This window comes from Aspergillus ibericus (assembly GCF_003184845.1).
Source record: "Aspergillus ibericus CBS 121593 unplaced genomic scaffold BO80scaffold_10, whole genome shotgun sequence".
Taxonomy (NCBI): domain Eukaryota; kingdom Fungi; phylum Ascomycota; class Eurotiomycetes; order Eurotiales; family Aspergillaceae; genus Aspergillus; species Aspergillus ibericus.
The window spans coordinates 222,591-244,062 of NW_020292108.1; the positions used below are offsets into that span (position 1 = coordinate 222,591).

The window sequence follows — 21,472 nt, forward strand, 5'->3', positions numbered from 1 at the left end:
GAAGATAGTACAGAAGCGCCTTAAGATTACAATAATCCTTGTCCACATGATCTGGGTTTTGCTATTGAGTGTACACATGTAGGAAGTGGTAGTAGGGAGTGTATGACCAAAAACCATAAGGGACAGTGACATTTTCGATCGCACCGTGATGGATGTTGTGTTTGTATGCTTTTTTGTCGACGCAACTGAATAATCGATAAACTGTTTGAAACTGCTATCTAGCCGATAAGCCAATAGACATTGCACCCACGATGATTCCTGGTTGATACAAGGCAGGACACGAGACTGCGCCGCCATCTCCGGTGCTCGGTGCAACTGCATTGGTGCATATGTGCTCACTATACTGGGTATCTACCGCTGTTCCCTTGGAATGAAAGGAAACGCTATGTGGGATGTTGGCCCTGTTTTTTGGCCGAGAGAAGATAGCGCCGTAGACACGCCCGAAGTTGCCTCGCGTTGGTAGCAGAGTTGGAACCAGTGATGAATGTAAGAAATGCCGGAGTCATTACCTCTAGATCCAATATCTGTGCCCCCAGTTGATACTACGAGGTATGCCACGATCTCAATGGTGTCGCCTTTCTTTTCCCGTGGAGCTGAATAGGAAGGGGATAGGCTAACTCGGGGCCTGACAATTTGGGTATCTTCTTTCATCCAGATGCTGTATTTTGGTCAAGGACAGCTGGTAGTAATCTGCCCCAATTTATCTCACGCTATCATTCTGAAAGAAGCAACGAAGCCTAGCCAAATTGGGGCGCGGCGCGTTGCTAAGGGCAAGCCATGTAACAAACAGCGCGCGCCAGAATGAGTTGATTTCCACACATCCTTCCTTCCAACCTTGTACTCGATTTCTAACACCTGTGTCATATTGTTCAACAAACCATAAGTGCTATCAATTCGTGAAACAGCTCCCATTATGCCTCGCTCAAGGAACGAACGACCGAAGGACGAGTTTGCTGGGAGATATTTTATCCCGGCAAGTGAGGTCCAGTGAAACCAACTCAGACAGGAGGGCAATATGGAAGCAACTACGATTAATAATATCACCGAAATGACATCGGGATCATCTGTCCTGAAGAAGCAGTTCGTCATGTTCAGGGCCATTTGGCCAGACACTCTGACTCCCCACGACTTTGAGAATCACCTGGTCTCCCTCGGAATAGGAACAGAGTGGGCTGCCGCCGTACAGGTTGTGAACGCCTCGGAGGAATTCAAGAGATACCTTGTAATTGTGGAGAACAGGTGGGCTATAAGTGAGCTCAGTGAGGGCAATACGTTCTGGCCCGGAGCTTTCCAACCTGTACAACGGTGGCAGGAGAGGGTCATGACCCCTACGGGGAAAAGAGAACCACCCGCCTCAGAGAACAAGAGCCCCCAGATTAGAGGAAGAAGGCAGAGAATTCGAGACACATTCTCTTCGCTCCGGGTGGCTTCTGGCCGAGGAGTAACTGACAGAGATGTTGAGATCGGGGATGCCCCTGCAGCATCCATGACCCTTTCCCCTCTGCCCCTAGGCCCCAAGGCTGATGATGAGACGCTAGTCGTCATTGCTCTTGTACTCCTATTGGATCGACTTGCGCACATGATTCCTAACATGATCGTAGAATGGGACGCCGGCCATAATAGGATGTCGGCAGAATTCGAATCTGCAGAATACACTGCCATCACCGATGGCTGTCTATGGTCAAAGAATGACAGAATCCCGAAGGCCATACTTGACATGAAGCGACACCCTCCACAGATTCCCCGTTTTTTACTTCCTCAATGCCCGTGGCGGCCAGGTTGCTAGGTAGTTCTGGTCGAAGTTCATAGATTGGAGTGCACGACCGAATATGTGGCAGGCATTGATTGCCTTCAAGTCTTCCAATTCCACAGGTGGTACATGGAGGCATCCATTGCGTCCCTGGGCTCGAAGGTCCTTAAGCAACATAACACTCTCAGATGCAAGCAGCGTCCCATGTTCTCTAGTCCACGTCGGCGCAGTCAAGCCATCCCAGTACTCCTGCCGACCGGGGGAATCTGCTAGGCATCGCCGGGTGCATCTATCTATATAGAGATGCAATAAGGATGGATCTCATCAGCAAGGTTTATAAGTATGCAAGGTAATCCACGCGCAACAACTACTTTATCAGCCCCATGGGATACTCCAAGATCGCATTGGCAAGCTCTCAATATGATGGACAGGCAGTAGACTGAGAATCCATCGCCAGAACGGCTTACATTAGAACCTGGGTTCGCATAGGTACCACTGAGCTTATTACTGTCACCACCATTACCAAGGCCTGAGTGTTGAATATGTATAGCTGACTTGAAGATACATTTAGAGGACTCCGAAGGCAGGAGAAATCGGGGCCAAGGCCAGCGATCTCAACCAGAAATTCGGTTGCAGGCAGTTCTCTTTTTCTCCTTTGCCATGCGTGCATTCGAGGGTGGTATCCGGTGACTGGGGGTCATGTGAGAATTGAGTTTCGATTGGTCCCTTGTCATCCTTGCACTATTCACTGTCCTTCCACCCATGCCTTCAGTTCACTTTCAAATTCTCTCCACCCCCCTATTGCTTCATCCCAAGCAAGACCAAACTCCATGCTTGTGTTGCCTTGACCGACTAGGACCCATCAATACTTCCTCAATCAGCAACGATGACGCTCCGAAGGCTTGGAAAGAGTGTTCGGGAGCTATTCATACGTGATGATAAGATCGCAGATGACGAAAAGGCCGGGCATAAGAAAAGCACCATCAACCTTCTAGAACGCACGACCGATGAGCTGAGCCGTACAAAACATATATCTTTCAGGCACACAGATCTTCTAGGCCGCATGATCAAGGTTGTGCAATTTTCGCCCGCCGAAGAACCCGCTGATGGTATGAACGAGGAAGTCGGACACTTTTTCCAGCCGCGGTCGGAAGCGTGGCTAGCGTTGCATCCCCTCGATATGGACAGGCCGAGTGTTCGAAACAAAATCGAAGAGTTCAATCAAGATGTGGATTATCGCCAGGTTCCCAGCGGATTTGAGAACTCAATAAGCATCATCTCCCAGTTTGCACAGTCCTTTGCGTACCGGATCGGATGGCACTACACCGCCACCAGGGTCGGCACGAATTGCGATCTAATGATTGATTCGGATTGGTTTCCTACGTGCGCTTTGCTATCCTAGAACTTCATAATTGCATTGTCTGTATAAAACCGCTAATCATAGTGCAGTGGGACAGGAGATACTATTTTCAGGAACGGGTTTCTATTGGAGGATCACATCAAATCTCATGTTGACTGGACCCTGTCGAAGGCTTGGGTACCTGGAAGAACGAACAAAGACTGCCCGCATGCCATGCTAATGATCACGCACCCGGTTGATGGAGATGACCGCCTCCTGCGAGGGGAGGTCCTCTGCATCCTCGAGACAATGAAGTTCAGACTTTCTCTCCCTGAATTTAAGGATCATTGTATCGCTCCGGTTAGTGTACTGGACGGTTGTCAAATGTACCGTTGCTGACACCTCACAATGCATACATAGGTCATGATAATCTCGGTCGCCCATAACAAGGGTAGAATCCTTCAGGCCTACTGGGATGGCCAGTATGTTGTCATTCGGCAATCCCCCCTTCACCTACTCAATACGAAGGATATAGCTACTTACAACCTCTTTGTGCGTTACATGGCGAATATACCAATTGGGGTCACCAAGAGGATTCCATCATGAAGCAGGAAGATTCAACGGTCTTGGGGTTTGGAGAAGAACACAATCCATCTTTGCTAACTAATTATCTACTCTAATATTTGTTGCTATAGAAGACCGAAGGAATACATTGACATGATGCTCCCTGGCGAAAATGGTCATGGTTTCACTAGCAGCAGCATGTTTTTAAGGTGTCTTGAAGACGGACGAAGAAAATATTAGAAGGTTGACCAGATGTCAGTTTTGGCATCTTCGGTCCAGTATGAGGATCGTTGACTTAGACGGCCATCATTAGCGATGGCGGCAAAGGCATAGTAGAAACAGTATTCATCCGGTCGCTTATGATGGTGTGGGGTTGATCATGGAAATCGAGAATCTTCGGGAGTAAACTGGATGCAGTGAGGGAAACAATGACTAGTACTAGGAGGCACCCCCGGGGGGAGGCGAATGTCCCTTCATGGTCATCGATCGATCTAATAGGTTGATCACGGTTGGGCTCGAGCCGTCGCTTCTTGTTCCCCGTGGCCAGAATTCCGTTCAGCGCAATGATAGCCTTATCAGAGGGCCACACTTCTGGGGCTAACGATGTGAAGTACATGGTTTGACGGTGGTTGAAGCGGGTGTCAGAGGATCATCTCCTCAATTTTGACTGAAACTGTGGCTAAAACCCGCGCATTTGAAGCCCCGAGACACCGAATATTGGCCTCGAGGACACCAGACTGGCATGGGACCTCCTGTCAGGGGTGATTAAACGAGATCTGCATAGCTACGGGTTTTATTGGGTTTGGCATCTGCGGTGGGTAGAGAGTCAGGCCAGTTGCGGATGGAGCACCAGCTCTGGACCGTTGGCGCGACGTGCAGATCCTTGTCACAGTGGAGACATGAGAGTCTGTCAAACCAGATCTGCTCTCGGCCCGTTCCTGGTCTGACCGTATGGGGTCTCTGGGCTTCTGATATGAATTCAGTTGAGGCGACAGTGGCCACCAAGATATAGTCTGGGGAGAGACACAAGAATCATCAAAATTGGTCAGCGCTTGAGAAACCCCTACTGTGGGTCGAATGGCGCGCAAAATGTAAGCACATGCCAGTTTAAAGCATTAGTTGCTGCAATCTGAATATTGGCAGAGGGATAAAGTGGAGGTATGACCAAGTTGTCATCAATCCCCAGTGCTTCTATAATAGTCAAAAAAGGCATAGTTTCCGTTTTCAAAGTCGCCACGCGCTGATTGTAAAGCCGCTACCGGGGTGATTTCCTTCACAGTCTTGCCAATCATACAACGCCTCCTCACAAGAGTTACCGGCATACTTAGGCCTTGGCTTGCCAACTTTCCGACCAGAGATGGAGAATCTCAAGGGTACCGCTGCCCAGAATTATCGCTTTTCATCTCCGACCCCATTAGTTCAAGTCAACAGTCATCATATCATCTCTTGAGGCATGGTTGAGAAAGGTAGCAAAGATCAGTTAAAAAGAGGGCTGTAAAATGACAATAAGGCTAGGCATAAGGCGCTAGATAAAACATATGTCTGACGGTTCAAGTCCGATAGCTAACGAAGGAACAACAGTCCAGATTAAGCTTTGCCTGAGAGAGCGGGCCAATTAAACAGGTCCAAGAATTAGATAGAGAATCAATCCCCTCTATTTTGTATCACGAAATCGTTCGCTGAACATATTCATCTTCTGCGGCTATGGTGTCGACCGCAGTCTAGTGATTACACCGAGTGCCCCTGCTGTGCATGGTCCGAAATGCAGTCTATATGTGAATAAAGCCATAATCACCAAACGAACAATATGAGACTCTTTGAGAAGAGCGACTGGTTGCGAGGCAGCCTTTCTACCCGGTCACAATCATGCCCTGGCTTCGGGGACTGGCTCCGCCGTCGACACTGTCGTGTTCTTATCAGATGCTTTCTGGTTAACAGCAAGCTTGGGCTGCCTGTGGAGAGCACGCGGGGGCATACTCCCGGTTTTAGCAATGGCCAGGTTCCGCTTGCGCCGACTGTTCCACTGCCCGTCATCCGACTGCCGGATGTAATATGCCAGATCTGCCGTCGGATCCCACTCCGTCTGGGAAACGCCAATCCCCAGCCACGAGAAGCGATTCCCAGTGTACTTGAACACCCAGTCATCGGCACGTGGCTCTCGAATAGCCTCCAGATAGTGGAGAGTGCTTCCAGGCCAAGTCGTGGGAATGCGACCGCCGATAGTGTGGTTGTTGTGGGAATTGCGGCAGTTGTCGGTCCAGACGGCTTTTTGCATCATCGATCCAACATGCTCCTTGAATTCAGCACAGACATCCTGCTTCAAGGCCATACTGTGGATAGGCTCTGTTTGGTAACGATCGATGAAGGAGCAAATGTAATCGGCTTGTGCTTCGATCGCGACCATCGTTGGACCATTCGAAACGGGGGTGTAGGGGCCAAGCATCGTAAAGGTATTGGGAAATTCAGAGATGCCTACTCCCATATAGCCCATGATGGAGTCTGCCCATTCGGTCTGCAAATTTCGGCCATTGGGGCCTAGAACTGGGTAGCGCGGGATGTAAGAAGTATCAAAACCAGTGGCACAAATGATGATGTCGCCCTCGTGCTGCTGTCCGTCATCGCTAATGCACCCCGAGGGTGTCACGGATGTGACTCCGCCATACACCACGTCGACATTGTCTTTCTTCAGCGTCTGCCATAGTGTTAAATGCATTTCAGGGACCGCGGGAGAGACATCATACCTTCAGGTACTTGAAGCCCGAGGGAACAACACGCTTGCAGCCCACTGCAAATTTAGGTATCAAGCGGTCTTCCATTTCCTGGTCCCGAAAGGCGTTCCTCATCACTGACGTGAGGAGACCCTTAGCCTGCTCCTGGAGAACGGTGTCCTTAAGATACATTGCTGTTCAACATTCATCAGCAACTAGTTGCTCAACGCACAAACTATAAACGTACTGAAGATACTGTTCATCGTCCGCTCATTGTCCTGGCGCAAGGCCGTCACGCTCTCTGGATTGTTGACAAACTCATCAATCTGCTCCTGGGAGAACTTTCCCGCCTCCGTGCTGATGTCCGGCAGCAGCCATGTTGGTGACCGGATGAAAATTTTCACTCTGTTCACGATCGGTTGGATTGCAGGGAGAATCTGGACAGCCGATGAGCCGGCCCCGATCAACAGAACATTCTTTCCTTCCAGCGACACACTCTCATCGTACATCGCACTGTGAAGCTTGATGCCCTTGAAATCGTCCAACCCGGGGAGCTCTGGCCAAGCGGGCTTGTTGAGATAGCCCGTCGCATGGACCAGAATGTGGCACCAGTCGTGCACCGTCTGCCCCGTTGTCAAATCTGTGACCGTCACTTGCCAGCGACCGGATTCCTCGACCCATTTGGTCTCGGTGACCATGTGCGATGTGAGGATATGCTTGCGCAGACCGTACTTGTCAACAAAGTTGTTGAAGTATTCCCTGATCTCGCTGGAGCCTGCGTATACGGAGGACCAGTCTGATTTGGGCTCGAACGAGTAGACGTAGTTGTGGGAAGGGACATCGCAGGCGCAGCCTGGATAGCGGTTCTCGTACCACGTACCGGCAATCCCTGGGTTCTTTTCATAAATCTGAAGTCGGATTCAGTAGGGAAATACTATGGTTGCTAGGATAAAGGCGCAACGTACCGTGAGGTCGTAGTTTTCAAACGATCTCTGCAACTTGTATGCTAGACACAATCCGGAGGCGCCTGCGCCCACACAGATTACCTTCACATTTCGCTCGTTGTGAATCGCTTCCTCACGGATAGGATCCATATTAAATGTCGTTGCCGTCAATGAGCAAGGATCGGGAGAATTTCAGTGACAGAAGCAGGAAAAAAAAGGGTCCCAGGAGGTGGTATTCAACCGACGGGACAAGGCCGGATCATGGCGCAAACACCACGCGGCGACCAGCTGATTGGTGGTGTGGTGGCCATGCCGTCACATTCTTCGACCTCGGAACTAATCTTCAAGCTCCACCCTGATTCTAGTCCGGACTGACCGGGCACAGTGTGTTGAGCTGAGAGAATGCCACCATAATGAAGGATGGGCGAGGGGTAACTCGGCACTCTGACTTCCCACATGGTGGGGCGCTAAATTCAACGGAGCGGCGCTAGCCGGCTCGCCCGTGTTTCTCTGGAATCGAGACCACGGACTCATCCTCACCGCTCCAGGGGAAGCCTCACCAGCTTGCATCCACTGTTTCAAAGCGCTTACATGGCGTTGCGGGCATTGAGTGTGCAGGCATCCTTCGAAAGTACACGTTACAAGGCCGGCCTACTGCAGGCAAACCATGCCAGCAGCCGAGCGATTGATCGCGTGCAGCAGGGTGCATCAGTATTATGTAAAAGGTATTATGATGACAGGCAAGGACTTCAATTATAACCCCCCTTTCAACATCAAGCGACATTCTGTACAAGGCCCCCAAGTCTTCCTGCAGCCATCACCGTATCACACGTCAGCCCTGTTGTGAATTGTAATGCCTCACTAGGAGTCAGGTCCCACTTCACTAAGCAAGAAGTCCAAGGACCCTAGTTCCTGATTGGCTGGGCCGTTTATAAGAATCCGGAATGGCTGCATCGTTTGCCCAACGCAAGAGCAAACGTCCGAATGGCAACACATCAACCTAGGAATCGTGGGTGACATCTAGCATCAACCATGGCTGTCCACCACGCAAGGATGTTTGAAGTAACGCTATATAAATCTCTAGAACACCCTTCTCAATGCCTATCTCCAGCTCACAGTCACGTACCGATTACCTGAAAGTACCATTGTACGCCTCCTTCTCGACCATCAAACCCAGCTAACATCAGCTAGGTAGATCATTCACACTCCTCGGCCCATGGCTCCTCTCATCCTACTTACCGGTGCCACAGGCCTGATTGGCTTCCGAATTCTTCTCGAGATCCTCCAGTCCGGTACCTACGACGTCCGAATTGCAACCCGCTCACAAGCAAAGGCCGAGTCCATTCTATCCAACCCTGCCATCCAGAACCTCTCCCACGGCAGCCGACTCTCCACTATAATCATCCCAGACTTTACCGCCCCTGGAGCCTTCAATTCTGCCCTAAAAGATATCACCTACGTGATATACGCCGGCTCCCCCGTTCCAGTCCCGGGCTTCGACCCCATGACCCAAATCTGGACCCCCAGCATCGTCGGCCCAGCCAACCTTCTCTCCACCGCGCTCAACTACACCAACATAAAACGCATCATCATCACCTCCTCCATCGTCGGCACCCTAGATCCAGTCCCTAACCCATCTATCACCGCAACCGCGACAACCCGCATCCACCTCCCGACCATCCCCTCAACTTTCACCAACATCTTCGAAGCCTACATCCTCGCCAAAATCACCGAACTAAACCGCACAGACGAGTTCATAGACACCCAAAACCCCCATTTTTCCATCGTCCACATCATCCCCGGCTACGTCTTCGGCCACGACCACCTAGTCCATGACGCCGAAACTGCTCGCACAAAGGCAAGTTCCTGCGGCATGCTCCTGCGGGGATTCACGGGCGAGGAACTCCCCAATCCCATGCACGGGGGATTCGTTCATATCGATGATCTAGCTCTCGTACATCTCAAAGCCCTGGAGCTTGAAACCACTTCAGAGACGCCTAGCAGTTTCGGGGCGTGCACTATGGTTGACTTCTCAAGCGTCTGGGAGATCATCGAGAAGAGGTTTCCCAAGGCGGTTGCGGAGGGTATCTTCGAGCGCGGAGAATATCATACCCTTCCAGTTATGTATGACTCGTCTGAGACGGAGCGCGTCCTAGGTATTAAGTTCCGGGCCTTCGAGAATGCAGTGTGTGATGTAGCGGTACAGTATTTGGAGCTGATGGGGAGGGAAGTCGCATAGACTTTCGTAATCGGAACTGACGTCATTGTGATAAAGAGTTTGCATTACTGAGTTTGTTGGGCTAGAATAGTGTTGAGCGTACGATGGAATTATACTAGCTTCGAGGTGCATAAGTCTGACTTAACGGAAGACTTTGAATCGGAAATCCCCGTGCTTCGTAATGTCCGGAGATTTCTTCAGGATCGGTACTAGTCGAGTGGGATTGGCGGGGCGGCTATCAACCTAGATTGGGAAATTCATCCTAATATGTCCTAATAAGGAAATAGTCACGGCAATACTATCTCAGCAGTCAACACGGGGATGGATATGCACGGATCGACGGGCGTGCATAGTGCACCTGGGTTTCTATTTCCAGCCACAATCAATGCTATACGAGGACGGATGGAATAGTTAATATCATACACCATGAGGGATGATGGGGGCCATCGGTACCCAACACCTATCGTATTTAAACTTTGAACGGATTGGGTCCCAGTTTCTGGGACGGATCGTACCAAGGTTAGGTTGGTTAAGCATGGGATCTGGGAGATTAGATTAATCTCTGTGTACTCGGTAACATAGTACTGTGTGGACTCTGGATGTGGCGGACAACGTGGGCTGAATGACCGTGGAGAAGTCACGGAGTTTACCGCATAATCGCGTTCTTTCTCCGGTACCGTTTCTTCTTCTACTATGTACTATATAGCATTGCCGGTGTCGATCATGGTTCCTCTTTTGGTGATAGTAGGGGATGAATCAAAACCTCCGATAACCAGCGGCGCTCGGGGATCAGCGGTGTCGTGGACGCAGCAGATAAACCCTCTACCCGCTTGCCGATCAGAGGTAGCGTTGCCACTCCCCCATCATAGAACCCTTACCGGCTGCGAAAGAAGACTGTGATAAGCTATTGTACCAATCGCCTGGCTAATGAGGTTATGATGCGTTAGTACTAGGGATGGGCATCAAGGACAACCTAACACGCGGTTGCCAAAAAAAAAAAAAAATAAAATAAATAAATAAAAAAGCTACTCTCTATTCAGGGGTAAAGATGAGTCAAGTGTCAACAGGACCGTGGAAGAAATCTCCGTGCGGGGAACCGAGGTCTTGTCGCTTCCGACTCGCGAGGCATGCCCTGGAGTGAACTCGTAACAACCGACCCACCCTGATTGCGATTTGCGGCATCCGCGTGATCAGAAAAAACGTCGAAACAGCGTGTCCGCCTCGGATTGGAGTGTAATTAATAATCGGGAGCATGGTCGGCCATGGAGGACTTCGCTACCGTCAGGATTCAGCTGCGCAATAATGCAACTGCCGAGGACGGGTTTCGCCGGGACGCGATGGCCGCGTTATCGCTTTCCGTACCGTGGTTCCGTCAATCAGGTTTCCACCCTCTTCAGCAACTGTCTGGGCATTGAATGGCGCGAAAGGATGAATAAGGTTTCCCAAATGAGCCATGTGGTTCATGATCAGGCGCCATGGCCTAGGATCATGCAGAGAAACCACGTTGAGTGGCTTCCGGGAGGCGAGTTGGCGGGCTGTTGCTCCACGATCTGTGTAGGCTGGACAAGGGTAGCAGCGCCAAGGTGGGAATCCCGGCTGCCGTGCGACGGTGCGAGGGGGTGCTGCAGGGGTCACCCGGCGTTGATTGGAACCCCCGAGATGATGGCGGGCTGGCCTCGCCACCTCAAGCTTGGGTGGATAAGGAATAGATTGTTTTTAATATATGTAGAACCGTAGAACAATTGGAAGTATGCTAGCCTCTCAGCTGGGCTTGGAGCGGACAGTGTACTATGTAATGGGAAAAAAGGAAGTGCGCGTCATTTGTGGCTGTGGCGGTGTAACAAGGGTGGCGTTCCCGGGCGAATGATGGCCACGCCGATTTTCTGGTGCCTTGTGGTAGCTTACCATGTGGCGTTGTCGAGAGAACACAGGTGTGACATAAGGGGGGAAAAAGTCAGGCTGTTGTTGAGGGTGGCCTCGCCATCTCTTTCGGGACAGGAGATGAGGGGGCTTAGGGAACCAACGGCAGGGGGGAGGGGGTACGGAGGTAATCCTCCTCTGCATTGCCCTGAAAGAATTCCTCGGCACCCAGCAATCACCACCAGGACCATACGATACGGTACTAGATACTACTACTGGGCTACAGTAGTAATATACTTCCTTCCTAGGTTGGGTAGGTTGCCGGCACGGCGCGGCGGAGGGCAACCAGACTAAGGGCCACCAAAGGACCACCGGTGGCCCACCGCACCGGCCATGGATGATTCACGCACGTCCCCACCTTCCCGTGGTTGCCAGAGTCGATAAACACACCCCTCCCCGTTTTCAGCTCTTGGCTACTTAGTTGGCTGCTGCTGGTAGGCATCGACCCCATCGAGCGCGTGGTTGCGCCCCTATGATGACAGCATCGCATCTGGTGGGCATCGCCCGCCATGTCCGGTAACAGGGAGCCTGGCTGATCCGAAACCGCACGGCCCATGTAATCCATGGCTAGCATGACAGGATCAGAGTTGGACTACCCGCTGCTCGGAGCGACCTCAAGGGATTGGTCTGGATTAGACCGGGCCACGCTCAATCTCCGTCAAAGCCTTATAAAGGATCCATGTGTATCCCGGTGCGCCCGCTGGTCAGAAGGTAGATGGACGTTGAGGTGCGGTCTTGCAGTCTACTTCGGTGGTACCGCCCTTTCTTGCACCTGGTCTGCACGTGGCTTGCTAAGATGGGCAGCCCTACCCTCCAACTGCTTCCGGCATCGTCCTTGCGCCTTCTGCCACGATTCCTCATCACAGCGCTCTATCCATTTTTATCAACCCTGCTCAACCTAATTCCAGAGCATGCGAAATCGCATCTCCTCAAATCAAGCGGAGCCCAATTCTTCTTGCCGTCAGTCTGGCAGCAGGTTGACTACGACGTCCGTGAATCTCTCGGCCCCCATGGCCGATTTTGGTGGCAGACCACCGGATACGTGCTGAGCCTGCTCCTTCAGGATGCGAGATACTCGGATGGCGCTCAGCAACGTATCTTGGCCTTCTTCAGTCGCAGCATCGCCCCGTTCCTCGGGATTACAAATGAGCCCGGTGCACAGAGATGGCAGAGCTTCATGACTGACAACCACAACCCGATTGAGTTAAGTTGGGACTGGCATACGGGCAACAAGTCACCGACAGTTCGGTTCTCAATCGAGCCTGTGGGCCCCAATGCCGGCACGCAAGTGGATCCCGACAACCAATCTGCAGACGCGCTCTTCCGCAACGTCCTGGCAGAAACCCTACCCGACACGAGCTGGGGGTGGTTTGATCACTTTGATCGGGAGTTAGCCCCAGACCTGGCCCCCAAGGGCTTCATGGAGGGCCACCCTTCCAAGATCTTCTACGCATTCGACCTGGGCGAGAACGACATCACCAGCAAGGCTTACTTCTTCCCTGGCTTCAAGGCCCGGGCCACAAACCAGACTAATCTGCAAGTCATCGCTCAAGCCATTCGCACGGCACCCCTTTGTACCGACCATGGGCGACTAGGCGCCTTTGCTATGTTCGAAGAGTTTGCCAATGATGTGTCAACGCCACCCCTGGAGATGGACATGCTAGCGATTGACATGATCCCGGCTGTGGATTCGCGGCTCAAGATCTACTTTCGCAATCGCCAGACGACCTTTGCCTCTGTTCGGCAAATGATGACGCTGGGGAACCGAATCACTACTCCTGCATTGGAGACCGGGCTACAGAACCTCAGAAGACTGTGGGATGGTCTCCTGGGACAGTCCGGTGTTCTCGATGACACCCCGTTGCCAGGGGGCAACCACCGCACAGGCGGCATTTTATACAACATGGAGTTCCGCCCGGGAAGCACGACTCCAAAGATCAAGATATATATCCCCGCACGACATTACGCGCCCAGTGACTGGCATGTGGTAACGGCATTGCATGAGTACATGCACGGGGTCAACGGCCAGTCGAGAAAGCCTAACATGCCTACCTACGCGGATGCCTTCCGCAAAGTATTGTGAGTGACCGATATGAGTTCCTTGAGTGCACGACAACTAACTCCTTGCTGCAGTACATACGATGCCCTTCAGGAAAGGGGCCTCCACACGTATATTGCGTGCTCAGTCCAATCAGGCGGGGATCTCCGTGTGGTATCGTACATTAATGCTCAGAGTGAGAAGTTCGCTCCGAATTGAGTGCGCAGATCGGGCAGAATGAATCACGACCGACGACAAGTGTATGTTCTCTTTTCCTATATTCTGGATATCTTACCAGATCTTTCGCTTCGTACTGTAAATAAATATTTAAACCTCCTATTTGACCGCGTGTAGCCGGGAGGACCGCAGAACCAAGGCTTACCAGAGACACATTCACAGAGCATCCGTAGTATACGCCGTAGACGAGCAATACCGAAAAACGACATGGGCCCGAGCCAAGCGGGGTCTAATTCGCAAGCCAGTAAGCGCAGGCTCCACCTGAATGGACCACACCCGGCGTCCAAGTTTGCACCTTGACAATGTCAAGTGAGGTTGGTCCAAGCGAAAACCCCTCCGGATTTACCTCGGGGTCCTTCCAACCGTCTACCTAAGGTTGCAGGACATACCGACGATCGCGGGACATTCAAAACTCCCACCACGGCCTGATCTCGCTCGTCAGATGTGGCGTGATGAGCCCATGAAAATTCGGCAGGCCAGGCTGGAAGGAGGGACATGAAATCATTGTGCAGGTTTTCACTTGGCGCACATTAAGACACGGGAAATTAAAAACCATGACCTGCAGAGGGCTATGCCCCAAATTGCCTCGGGCGCAGCTCTAGTCCGTCTAGTGGCAGCCGGTGCCCCGCCACGCCCGTTCTCGGGCCCACCGCCGTGTCCTGGCGAGGCCTTGCGCTCAACACGTGTCAGATCGACAGAGGGGTACGAGGGGTTCTACTGTGCCACTGCCACAGCTTCTTGTTCGACACCTGTGGATCAAATACCATGGACGCCCACAGCCTGCTTCTTCCTTCTCCCAATTTCCACCAACTCCCGCCATAGCCGAGAGGTGTTTTTGAGTTTCTCGGTTCCTGCAGCCAGGTATGGTTTCCTCGTCGGGTTAGCTTGTATACATGTGTCGGCTGATACGACATGGAATTTGTTCCTGGTATCCCGCCGCCCAGAATCGAGTACGTCAGCAAGTCAGAAGTGGCTTGTGAAGGATCAGGGTCCAGTCAGACCATTCAACTTTCTCTTCTTTGCAGAAGAATGTTCCATAAACCTAGTCGACGGGGCAGCTGCGCGTCCCCGAGTAGCTCCCACACTAAGAACATTCTGGCGCCTTGAAAGTTTAGTTGGGATCTGACTCTAAGCACCAAGAGGGGCCGGTTCTGAGTAAACGCTGGTCACGACGGCTAGATCGGTGGCCGCCATGTGGCACCTTCATATCCCCAGCCGCTGGGACGAGACGCTAGCTTGGGGTCCTCTAGTCACCCAGATGGCCCGGCCACGAATGGGCTGGAATGGAAATCTTATTCATCGCCTTTGCAACCGTTTCTAGCTCAGGCAGAGTCTCCATCTATCCTGCCATTTTTTACGGTGTGCCAGAACAGCGTCCTTCATTCCTTCATTCCTGGCCAAACCTTCGATCCATTAGAACTCCACCTCATGGGGCTGCACCGTCCTACTTAAATTGCTCGGCATTCAGGTCTGGGCCCATCCATGTGCTCAACCCAACTTACTCGACTTCATCACTTTTCTTGGATTGTATGCTTCGGTTACACTTCCTCTTGAGAAAATGGAACACTCGGCCGAGATAAGCTCTCCAGCTTGGCATCGCTTGTCTAGGACTCTATTCTCTATTGCTCAAAATCAAAGAAGGTCTTAAACCCCCTAAGCATGGCCTAGTCATATGTTGCCCCACTAAAGAATGATTGGATGACTCCCTGTTTCACATCCATTTAACCAAATGAAGTTCGTTCCTTTGGACTCCCCAATTTCCACAGGGTGCAAACCAAGGAGTGCAGTCATCACAAGCGGAATACACTAGCTTTCCCCAATATATCAAGCCAAGCCACTCCGTAATAACTCAGTCTTCCATATGCCGGCATCACAGCCGAGGTGCACTGATTCTGCAGTCAACCTGCATAGGGCACCCACGTGGTTCTACGCCATCAGTCCCTGTAAGCTTTCGACTAAGGAATAGAGAGATCCATAGTCGAATATGAATACTCTATACCGGTCGTCCCTTCATCCCTACCCAATTCTCTTTTCTAAAACGAGGCGAATCCTTGGGCGATATTCTACTCAAGTATACTGATGCCTTACACATCTCACATGATCTAATCCACTCTCCTCCCCATCCATTTATTTCTACTTAGGCAGCACTTGCGCTAGTCCCATGTACGCTTTTTTCCCCATAGCAATTGCAATAGAAATGAAAACACCGGACCTAATCCTACCTCCAAATTAGGAGAGAAAACGAATGCAACGAATACTGTCCGGGACAGAAAGAAGACGAAAATCACTAAATACCTCCTCACTCGATCTCCTCCCATGTCAGAGCTCTCTTCCTAGAACCAGTCCAATACAAAGCGCTTTTCGCGATGTAATCTCCTTTATCGATAAGCTTTCATTGTTTTCTTACGCAGCCCTCTCATCTTCTGTATCTCACTACCGGGGCTAGTCACCCTCTCTACCTTTAGGAGTTCCTATTCTGACGGTACTTTCATGGGCTCCGACATGCTCAACCAACTCCATATCTTCATATATATGTCCGTATCGAACACATTCAACTTCCTCATTACAATATATCTTCCTGGATTGGGACTTTGCTATGCGGCCATTAAGGGGAATTCGATGGCTGTGGGAGACAGGAAAACGTAACGCTACTTTGACTTGGGGCATGGTTTTGATAGGAAGGATCGAATTTCGCAGGATTCGGGAATGTGAGCTGAACTACCTACATGTCTTTGTAGTGGAGCTTACTTGTAATCGCGGTGGGAAGTCTGGGACAAGCCCTTTTGTCGACGGATGTACCTGAGATCTAGACGGTTGTGGGGCAACAGCAGCTGGCCTGGAAACGGATATCCTGTGAATGCGGTGCAGAGGGATCCGATCCGACTTAACTGGTGCTTGTTTCTTAAGAGGCTAAAGCTAGCAAGCAATTGCCATTGGACCGCTTCGGAACTCTACCTCAGGTTCTTTTGACATCCACAACTGGCCCCTTATACAGCTTTCGGCCCTGGACAAGATACATCACCAGACTGATGAAAAACACACCCACGAAGAGGACTACGCTCCAGTTGAAGTTTTTCAGAGTCACGGGGATTTCCGTCGGCCAGAAGGACCAGAATAGGGCAAAGATTACATATATCAGCGCCACGGCGTTAATCCAGATCCCGTGTTTGCCGAGGGTCCAGCGTCTTGGGGGCAGTGTCTCCGGGCAGTAGATTTTGCGGTACATCACGCAGCTGATGGAAATGGCATAGGTCCACATCAGGGCTGCTACGTTCAGCGAGATGATTGCGTTGAAAGCGGTGTCTGACCCTATATTGATCAGGGACAGGATGCCGCTGATGATGCAAGACAGAGCAATGGCGTTGACGGGAAGCTTGTACCTTTGGTTGACTTTGGAGATCCAATTGGAGAAGGGAAGACCCCTGTCTCTGGCAAAAGCGTAGGTCTGGCGAGCTGTTGACGCGTTGAAGAGGATATTGCTGAAGATGACTGGAATGAGAATGATCGCGGTGAGCCCATTCACACCAGCTGTAGAGACAGCCTGCTTGAAGACATAGATGAAGGGGAACCCGGTTGGGTCATCCAAGGCGTCCTTTACCGAGGGCATCGCGAACATGAGCGTGATGATGAGCACTAATGCTAGGATTCCGTTGCTGAAATAGCCTCCGCAGATGGCCATCGGCACATACCGACCGGCGTCTCGAACCTCTTCTGACATGTGGGCAGTGGCGTCAGAACTAAGTGACCCGTAGATCGCGGAAATCTGGCCAATCATTAACGCCACCCCGACATTATTCCATCCCCCGTATGTGCTGAATTCTGTGAAAACGGCCTTGGCTGACTGGCGGGGAGCCATGGCCCAGAGAACGACGACGACGACCACCCAGCAGATGGTATGGAGGGCTAACAGAATGTTCTGTATCCGTGGCATCCAACTGGCCGCGTAAACGTTGAAGAAGTAGATTACGAGGATCATCGCAAAGACGAAAAGTGTCCCCTGCCATCGCTTGGGATCGTAGCTGGGGTTTCGCACGCTGATCAGTCCTTGGATGATTGTTCCGGTCAGGAAGGACCCTGATGCAGCGCCGGCTTGCCAGGCCAAGACAGACATCCATCCTGATCTGGTAAGTCCAATGATTTATACTATAATAGATTGGATTACATACCAGTGATATAGCTCAGGAACTTCTGGTATCGTGGAGAGGCAAACTCCGAGACCCAGTGGTACTGTCCACCAGAGGTCGGGGCCATGGACGCCATCTCTGATAAGGAGACAATAATGAAGCCGAATCCGACAAAGGTCCACACGTATGTCCACACCAAGCCAGCCATTCCACCATCTTCGAGACCTTCATAGTTGGATCTATATTATCATGATCAGTTAGAAAGGAAGAAAGAGATGCTAACGAGTCTCAAGGAAATGACCATACATCAAGATAAACTCCCAGGTGGCCTGTAAGACGGAAGCGAAGCTCAGAGCGGCCAAAGGTCGGAGATTTCTCTAGATTTATTATGCGATCAGTTGTCTCATCCTGAGTTTACAACAACAACAACAACAACAACAACGAGGTGGGAATACCTTAAACTCCTGCGCCTTGCCCATGCGCGCCATGTCAGTGTGGTCAAATCTGGTACCGGCCTCCCCGCCATTCTGATCGGCGGCTTCCACCTCCAGTGGATGATGGCAGTCCGTCACCAGGTCACCCTTCTGGATGCTGGCCGCTTCCCCAGCCGAGGACGACATCGTGAGAAACTGAGACTGGGTAGGAAATGGAGAGAAGGCTGGGAGTTTAACTCTCCGGGACAAAAGGGGCAGTCTGTGTGACGTGGAGGTCCTCAACAAAGAAGCCACCGGCGATTCACTTCAGGCACACCGAGGATGCCCTGTAACTTCCCGTCCACTTATTTTTTCCCTTTGCTCGATTTGCCTTTACCGTGGCTTGACCGGCATCTTCCCCTCCAAGAAGTGAGGAACCATCCATTGCAACAAGGGTCGACACGCGCTCACATGGTCGCATGGTTCCCCTCCTCGGAGAATGTGGCAGAGGGTGACTGATTGGAGAGACAACCTGACAGCCGACAGCCCCAGGCATGCCTGCCACCGGATCGGCACTCTTGGCGGCGTGGCCTTGCTGCCTTGGTGCCTCCCCGCCTCGCGGCCCCTCGTTGTTGACATCTCTCAGGTCCAATAAATGCGTCGGGGCAATCTCGTCTGTTCGTGCCATTAACGGATCCAGAGAAGCACAAGTATCGTTTGGTTGGAAATCGGCCCACAGGAGTCGCCAGGATGGGATTACGAAGTCGGGGCAAATCTCCTCGTCAGCTGCAGGGTGGTGCAGCACTAGGCTTCTGACCGACACCGAAATCAGTCGTGATGTGCATAAGCAAGGAGCTTCCAATTTTTCTCCCCCTCAAAGAAAGGCCAACGTTGGCGAATCCCACAGGCTAAAGGAGTAACTCTCTTTTAGACTCGCTTCGCGTGTGGCATGAGTCAGTGATGCCTTGATTCGAGAAGATGCAGCAGCGTGGACAACAAATAAAGTTTGGGACCCCCGTTCTCGTGGTCCTGCGACCCCATCGCACGGAGGCTAATCTCCGGAAATAGCTCATTCTTATAACCTGCTATGTGGAGGAAAGGGAACGATTAGCAGTTGATCAGCCGGGATTCGATCCTTCTGCGCTTATCCAGCCAGTTCTCCACCAACAACATGCGGTCGGTGGAGACTTTGCGTGGGCTTGTCCTACCTGTCCAGCCACGAGTTGGTGCCAGCAATGATTTGCGACCGTTCTTGATACTTCGCCCATATCACTGTCACCCTTGTTTTGTCTGCTTACCCCCAGCGACATACCGGCCCATTTCCCTCGTACAAGCACTACCCCTGTACGACCAGCTCAACAAAGCAAACACTCGATGCGCCCCAAACGTGACATTGGGAGGCTAGTGTCAAGGGGCAACCCTGTCGGTGAACGCTGCCGTCAGACTGCGAAGTCGTCGGCACCTTTGCCTGACGTTGACCAAAGGTGCAGACGCGAAGATTCCCACGGGACCCTGATTCCAACATTTCCATGATGCCATGACAATTTTACCTTTGCGAGCGTGACGGCGGGTGTTCCTTTTGCGTTATTTCTTGCTGTGATGGCCGTCCTGGCTGCCTCGCTTCCTCCTGGAGTCTCACCTCCGCTGACGGAAGATAACGATCATAACCACAACGGGCTGATTGTTATCATCACCTCATTATCACTCTTTCTAATTCTCGCTTCGTTGGGGATCAGATTGTTCGCATCGTCGAAAAGAGGTCTCCTCTTGAAGGACGACTACGTTCTCTTCGCTGTGGTCATCTGCGCCTGCACGCAGGTTTCGCTCGTCCTCCTCCAGGTTCACTATGGGTGGGGAAAGTCCGAGGAGCTGATCCCATCTAGGGACTTGATACCTATGGAAAAGGTACGTTACGTATGCGCGGTACCCGATCATCAATCTAAGAGTCCCAGGTGGGATATGCGACAGATCTCTTCTATGTCCTGGTCCTAGGGTTGTCAAAGATCGGTACGATTTTGTTCTATCAGAACCTCTCTTTGCAACGCGCGAGATGGATGATTAATGTCATCTTGTTATCTTGTGCTGTATGGACCATTATTGCCATGCTACTGTTGGGCATTCGATGCAGTAGTCATCCTTGGAGCGATATTGACATGGACTGCGGCGGTCTCTTCCCCCGATGGCAAGCTATCTGCGCGTTGGACATCATCCTTGAGGCCATGATTTTATCATACCCAGCGATAACGATCCAAAACGTCCAAATTTCTCTAAGCAAGAAACTGAAAGTGCTATCGATTCTCAGCTGTCGGATCATGTACGTTGGCGCTACCTCATACGAATACTATTTTAGACCCACTAACATAGACATTTTGAACTCAGATTGATACCCCTCTCCGCCATCCATTTATACTACATTCACTCTCAGATCTACTCAACCGACCCCTCGCTGATCGGTACCTACGCTACCTCCGTTGCAGAGCTCCACCTCGGTCTCAGCATCGTTCTCCTCACCGTCTCGTGCCTGAAGATGTTCATCGCAGTCTACGAGGATGATCATGGCTTCGCATACACAGAGGATTCCTCCCAATCACAGAGTCACAGCGGGCGCACGCCCCACAAATCGTGGCGGTCGTCCAAACCGGTCAAAAACCTCAGCTCCTTTGGCAGTAACGAGGAAGAACCAATCTTGCGGACGGAGGCAACAGTCACCGCGTCACCGGCGCGGCATGAAGAGCATCAGAGCAATGCGATACTGAAAAGCGTACGCATATCAGTGACACGGGAAAGTATTGAGTTGGATGAGATGCAGGGGTCGTCTTCTGCTGGGAAGTCGAGGTCGGCATGACTTCCTTCCTTGGTCATTTTCTACATCATCATCCCAGTTACTTTTGTTTGGATATACAGCCATATGACACTAATCAGATCACAATCTTACACTTTACGCATCCGTCGATTCCCTCATTCTGCTTGCCCTCCAGGCGGTGTTTGCATCATCGCGTTTTTGAACGTGGTACAGTTCCCACCAAGATGTATGATTTGCCTCGTAGCAGACATTGTAATTCACCAATGATAGACAGGTCCGTGTGTATGTGTATACCTGATATAAGGCCAGATATTCCGTACAGACTGCAAAAACAATAATATCGGGGTTTGAAGAGGACCCACCAATATTGCTATCTACACGACCACCATCAAAATTCAAAAAGCCTTACAACTC

The 21,472-nt window shown here is 51.4% G+C and overlaps 9 protein-coding genes across 9 annotated transcripts; 6 read left to right on the forward strand and 3 right to left on the reverse strand.

Annotated features, from left to right (window-relative positions):
- Positions 1–1,048: 1,048 nt before the first annotated feature.
- On the forward strand, positions 1,049–1,786 carry BO80DRAFT_432957 (uncharacterized protein; the record flags this gene model as incomplete). Its single annotated transcript, XM_025720807.1, has 1 exon — positions 1,049–1,786. One exon carries the CDS (start codon positions 1,049–1,051, stop codon positions 1,784–1,786), a length of 738 nt encoding a protein of 245 aa, XP_025577502.1.
- A 746-nt stretch (positions 1,787–2,532) lies between these two features.
- BO80DRAFT_500489 (uncharacterized protein) lies at positions 2,533–3,698 on the forward strand (the record flags this gene model as incomplete). Its single annotated transcript, XM_025724240.1, has 3 exons — positions 2,533–3,133; positions 3,200–3,449; positions 3,510–3,698. Exons 1-3 carry the CDS (start codon positions 2,637–2,639, stop codon positions 3,693–3,695), a joined length of 933 nt encoding a protein of 310 aa, XP_025577503.1. The 5' UTR covers positions 2,533–2,636.
- Positions 3,699–3,758: 60 nt separating this feature from the next.
- On the reverse strand, positions 3,759–4,382 carry BO80DRAFT_14782 (uncharacterized protein). Its single transcript, XM_025713752.1, has one exon. The coding sequence runs from the start codon at positions 4,267–4,269 to the stop codon at positions 3,949–3,951; it is 321 nt and encodes a 106-aa protein (XP_025577504.1). The 5' UTR covers positions 4,270–4,382; the 3' UTR covers positions 3,759–3,948.
- Positions 4,383–5,218: 836 nt separating this feature from the next.
- Positions 5,219–7,548, reverse strand: BO80DRAFT_14801 (flavin-containing monooxygenase). Its single transcript, XM_025713756.1, has 4 exons — positions 7,327–7,548; positions 6,609–7,269; positions 6,395–6,555; positions 5,219–6,345 (listed from the first exon to the last, which is right to left on the reverse strand). Exons 1-4 carry the CDS (start codon positions 7,453–7,455, stop codon positions 5,518–5,520), a joined length of 1,779 nt encoding a protein of 592 aa, XP_025577505.1. The 5' UTR covers positions 7,456–7,548; the 3' UTR covers positions 5,219–5,517.
- Positions 7,549–8,294: 746 nt separating this feature from the next.
- BO80DRAFT_377045 (cinnamoyl-CoA reductase) lies at positions 8,295–9,650 on the forward strand. Its single transcript, XM_025716682.1, has 2 exons — positions 8,295–8,452; positions 8,497–9,650. Exon 2 carries the CDS (start codon positions 8,522–8,524, stop codon positions 9,542–9,544), a length of 1,023 nt encoding a protein of 340 aa, XP_025577506.1. The 5' UTR covers positions 8,295–8,452; positions 8,497–8,521; the 3' UTR covers positions 9,545–9,650.
- Positions 9,651–11,875: 2,225 nt separating this feature from the next.
- Positions 11,876–13,869, forward strand: BO80DRAFT_423149 (aromatic prenyltransferase). Its single transcript, XM_025718975.1, has 2 exons — positions 11,876–13,522; positions 13,577–13,869. Exons 1-2 carry the CDS (start codon positions 12,240–12,242, stop codon positions 13,698–13,700), a joined length of 1,407 nt encoding a protein of 468 aa, XP_025577507.1. The 5' UTR covers positions 11,876–12,239; the 3' UTR covers positions 13,701–13,869.
- Positions 13,870–14,849: 980 nt separating this feature from the next.
- Positions 14,850–15,363, forward strand: BO80DRAFT_14902 (uncharacterized protein). Its single transcript, XM_025713763.1, has one exon. The coding sequence runs from the start codon at positions 15,002–15,004 to the stop codon at positions 15,296–15,298; it is 297 nt and encodes a 98-aa protein (XP_025577508.1). The 5' UTR covers positions 14,850–15,001; the 3' UTR covers positions 15,299–15,363.
- Positions 15,364–16,529: 1,166 nt separating this feature from the next.
- BO80DRAFT_14951 (amino acid transporter) lies at positions 16,530–18,555 on the reverse strand. The gene is made up of 4 exons (XM_025713769.1): positions 18,298–18,555; positions 18,149–18,219; positions 17,885–18,081; positions 16,530–17,834 (listed from the first exon to the last, which is right to left on the reverse strand). The coding sequence occupies exons 1-4, from the start codon at positions 18,460–18,462 to the stop codon at positions 16,675–16,677; spliced, it is 1,593 nt and encodes a 530-aa protein (XP_025577509.1). The 5' UTR covers positions 18,463–18,555; the 3' UTR covers positions 16,530–16,674.
- A 980-nt stretch (positions 18,556–19,535) lies between these two features.
- Positions 19,536–21,208, forward strand: BO80DRAFT_423152 (uncharacterized protein). Its single transcript, XM_025718976.1, has 3 exons — positions 19,536–20,160; positions 20,208–20,569; positions 20,635–21,208. The coding sequence occupies exons 1-3, from the start codon at positions 19,855–19,857 to the stop codon at positions 21,098–21,100; spliced, it is 1,134 nt and encodes a 377-aa protein (XP_025577510.1). The 5' UTR covers positions 19,536–19,854; the 3' UTR covers positions 21,101–21,208.
- The last annotated feature ends 264 nt before the right edge of the window (positions 21,209–21,472 follow it).